Genomic DNA, 4,628 nt, shown 5'->3' on the forward strand with positions numbered 1-4,628 from the left:
ACAAAAACTAGCGATTTTTTATAAAAAAAAGTTACAAAAAAATGGTGCGTTTTTTAGGTTTTTTTAGTTAGTTTTCGAGTTTTCACGTTAAAAATTGGTTTTCATTTGAACCATCTCCTAGGTCATTATTTTCATATATAAAAAAGAAAGACAAACAAAAGATACTAGTTTTAACCGAATAGACTAGTAAGTTTTAATCCAAGTGAAACAGGACCTTTTTATCCCTCGTTTACGTTGATCCTTTTGTTTAAATTTTCAAATCCAATTACATTTTAATATATGTTATATAAACACTAAAATCACCAACATATGCTTATGCATACGTGTATGTGCATATATACCATACCCGCACACTTCAACAAAATCACTTGGATGACTAAAAATTAGTGAGTTAGGTAGTAGATCTCTTACGAGATTCTGACCGGCCTATGTGATGTGAGGTTGGTGATAGTAGGTATAAAAATGATCAGCAGCTAGAATCTTATGTGATGTCAGGTTGGTTAAAGTTTCTAGCCATTACAATGCCTTTTGCCCAGTCATAGTTGTTAAAAGCCATCGCTTCTTGCGCCTAGGCCCATTTTTCAGGCGAGTCGAGGCAGTTGCGCTTTAAGTCGAGGAATTTGCGCTTAAATTCTCCAGGTAATGGTTCAGGCGCACATTCCGGCGAGATTCCTAGATTTCGGATAGTTTCCGGCCAAATTCTCTAGCCAGATTTCTACTTATATCTAAGGAAAACTACTTTTCTACACTAATACACTAATATTTTTAGAACTTTTTTAAATAGATGATATATAGTTTTATATAATAGCTTTTGTTTATTATTTGAAGAATAGTTTTTTTTTTTTTCTAATACATAATATATTTTTAACTTTTTTTCATTATGCGCTTAATTTTTCTCAGTTACTCGCTTTTTTTGCGCTTTGCGCCTAGTCCCCAGGCAAGGTTTATGCGCCTTGAGTGTGCTTAGCGCCTTTAATAACTATGGGCCCAGTGGCACCAACCTTGATCAACTCTGCAACAAAATGAGCTGATGACATATTGGAAACAATGTAGTATCATAGATACAAATCATAAATTACCAAACTGCATGCTACAAATAATAATATAGGACTTCTAAGCCGTTCTTGAAGAAATTGTGTAATAATACTATACAGCTCAAACAACATCACTCTGTGTGTCGAAAACAAGTGGAAACTCATCATGATGTTCAGATAGACCTACTTCTTCTGCCATACTCTTCAATGCTTCATAAACCTGGTACATGGACCATCTTGCTTCAGGCTGAGTAGTAATGCAGTTACCTGCAATTTTCACAACTCGAACGATTTTTTCATCATGACCCGTGCCGCGAATATTCTTATCTATGGCATTTTCGATTTGTCCCAAGCTTGAGAGCTGATTTACCCAATCCACTAAATTACCCTTATACCCTTCCTTCCCGGCTGTCACAACGTTAGGTTTCTGCCCAGTGGCCAGTTCCAAGAGCACTACCCCGAAGCTGTAAGTATCGCCTTTCAAAGAAGGAACCATGGTACTCGAGTGCTCAGGAGCTACATAAACAGACTCGTTTGGGTTGTAACTGGAAGAGTTCATGAGCCTAGCCAATCCGAAATCCACTATACGAGCATCGTAATCTTCATCAACGAATATAGCATTAGAGCTAATGTTTTGATGCGGTATCGCAGGCCGACAGCCATGGTGAAGCCAAGCAAGCCCTCTTGCTGCACCCAGACCGATTCTAAACCTAGCGGGCCAATCTAACGAGCTTGACTGTTTACTCAACAACGAAGACAAAGTTCCGTTGGACATGTACTTGTAAACTAAAAGCTTCTCGTCTACCACCACGCAGTACCCCAACAAAGGAGTCAGATTAGGATGTCTAATCTGACCCAACGCATTCATCTCAGCCTGAAACACCCTCTCGTGAAGACTACACGCGTTAAGCCTCTTAACCGCAAGAGCAGAACCATCCCTAAGAACAGCTTTAAACATCGTCCCTGTCTGTGTTGAAACAATGACACTCTCTTCACTGAAATTATTCGTAGCAATCATCAAATCCACTAGCCTAACCTTCACAAGCGGTTTCTGAAACAACGACACCTGAACAAGCTTATGAGACCTCAACCTATCGGTCCAGCTACTACTATCATCTCCTCCCACAATCCCACTCCTCTTCCTCTTCGACCTACTTACGCACCACCACCACACCCCGAACCCTATCAACACCGAAGCCGCAGCCCCAAACACACCTGCTGCGATAATAATCGTCAAATTCCTTTTACTCAAACCACCACAGCTGCCAACCGGCTTACCACAAAGTCCTTTGTTTCCATCAAAACTCGACGAATCATAATTCGACAGGCTTGATGGAATCGGACCGGATAGATCATTATTCTCAACCGAAAATCTTTTCAACCTAGTCAAGTTCGACAGCTGAACCGGTATATTACCGGATAATCGATTATTTGACAAATCAGCACTATTCAAAAACGCACAATCACCAAAACCTGACGGAATTTGACCGGTGAAACGGTTACCAGACAGATTTATATCAACTAAATAAGGCAACCACGTGCATAATTCACTAGGAATTTCACCCGTAATATTATTACCAGACAGATCTAGAGTTTGCAAATTCTTACAAAACCGTATATCCGAGGGAAACGTTCCGGCAAGCCCTAGGTCAGCCGGTTTTAACGAAATGACGCGATTCTCCTGATCGTTCCAGCATCCGACGTAATCGAACTGGCAGATGAAGCCGGCGGTGTTGTTGTTGAAGTTCCAGGAGGAGAGAGTGTGATCTGGATCGTGGAGGGAGCGGAGGAGGCCGCGGAGGCAGTTGACGTCGTCCTCGGCGGCGGCGGGGGGTGGCGGAGTGAGAAGGAGGAGGGTGAAGGTGAAGGTGAAGGTGATGAGTGTTGGGAGAGTGAAGGTGCATCTGGAAGGATGCGGTGAGGTAGGGTTTGTGTTCATCGGAAATTGGGGTGTTTGATTGATGGTGTGGTGGTGGTGGAAAGGAAGGATAAGGGGGGAAGAACATTGACTGTTGAAGGTGGACCGGAGAAAATGTGGTGTGAGTTGTGGTTTTGACCGGGAGAATAATCCCGCTCACTTTTCAACTAACGACTAACACTAACGAATCCTCCTCTTATTTAATAAAAATTAAGACTATGAGGTATGAGGCGGGGTTAGGGCGTGGATTGGGTACAAACGTCCAAGTCACCACCTCGGGTGGGCTTGGGTTTCAGCGTGGCCCCTTGGGTGGGGGTTTCAGCCCGGGCATTGGTCGGGCCTAGCGGTCTTCCGGGGCCGGCTCTCATTGGCTGGGTTGACTATGCTATAGGTAGCTAGGATTTTTTGTAGGATTTTGTATTTTTTAGGAAATTTTAATAATAATTTTAGGTTTTTTTTTAATTTTGTGTGTATTTTTATAATAACTGAAAAAAAAATTATAACACGTGGCCAACCCACGCGGGCTAGCCACGCCCCGTCATACCGACCCAATATGCAACTGATCAGCGATATCCCTCGAAGTCCACGTATCAACCCATGCCCCAAACCCCCGCCCCATCATACCCCACAGTCTAAATAATTTAACCTTTAGTTTTTTAACACTTTCTATATGTCTATACATATAAAATTGATCTCTTTTGGGACACAATTGAAATTTCAAAGACGCCGATTACCACTATATTCTTTATACAAACTAGTTTTTGCCCTGTCCGCGTTGTGTGGCAACAGGCCGAATATTTCTCTCTCGTAACATGTATGTCTGTACAGAGAGGAAAATCGTAATTATATTTTGAACGGGAGGCGAAATCATAATTTTAAACTGATAGCAAAATCATAATTTTGAGCTAGGGGAAAAACGTAATTTTATTTTGAACTGTGGGAAAAAAACGTAATTTTAAGCTGATTGCAAAATCGTAATTTTGAGCTCGAGGAAAAAACAACATTTTATTTTGAACTGGGGGAAAAACGTAATTTTAAACGGAGGGCGAAACCGTAATTTTAAACTGGGAACCAAATTAAAAATGAGCTTTTGAACCGAGGGCAAAAGCGTAATTTTGAGCTAGGGGTAAAATTATAATTTTCTTTTGAGCTAAGGGCAAAAACGTAATTTTAAACGAAGGACGAAAGCGTAATTTTAAACTGGGAATAAATTAAAATAAAAATGGGTTGGTCTAATAGGGAAGTGCCGAGCAAACGTAATTTTGAGCTGAGGGAAGAAGCGTAATTTTGAGCTAGAGGAAAAAACAACATTTTATTTTGAACTGGGGGCAAAAACGTCAATTTAAATGGAGGACGAAACCGTAATTTTAAACTGAGAATAAAATTAAAAATGAGTTTTTGAACCGGGGGCAAAAACATAATTTTGAGCTAGGGGCAAAATTATAATTTATTTTTAGCTGGGGGCAAAAACGTAATTTTAAACGAATGACGAAAGCGTAATTTTAAACTGTAAATAAAATTAAAAAAAATAGGTTGGTTGCTTGCCTGGCACTATTCCCTGAGCTTGTAAATGTATATGTAAACATAGGGTAAAATCGTAATTTTAAACTTGGGGGTAAAATCATAATATAGCTGAACCAATAAGAAAGTGACAAGTAAATATACAATCGAAAAAC

At 40.3% G+C, this 4,628-nt stretch overlaps 1 protein-coding gene across 1 annotated transcript; it reads right to left on the reverse strand.

Annotated features, from left to right (window-relative positions):
* Positions 1-1,036: 1,036 nt before the first annotated feature.
* Positions 1,037-3,135, reverse strand: LOC110917761 (inactive LRR receptor-like serine/threonine-protein kinase BIR2). The gene has a single exon (XM_022162218.2). The coding sequence runs from the start codon at positions 2,971-2,973 to the stop codon at positions 1,156-1,158; it is 1,818 nt and encodes a 605-aa protein (XP_022017910.1). The 5' UTR covers positions 2,974-3,135; the 3' UTR covers positions 1,037-1,155.
* Between the last annotated feature and the right edge of the window lie 1,493 nt (positions 3,136-4,628).

Source organism: Helianthus annuus, chromosome 15 (assembly GCF_002127325.2).
Source record: "Helianthus annuus cultivar XRQ/B chromosome 15, HanXRQr2.0-SUNRISE, whole genome shotgun sequence".
In the NCBI taxonomy this organism is placed as follows: domain Eukaryota; kingdom Viridiplantae; phylum Streptophyta; class Magnoliopsida; order Asterales; family Asteraceae; genus Helianthus; species Helianthus annuus.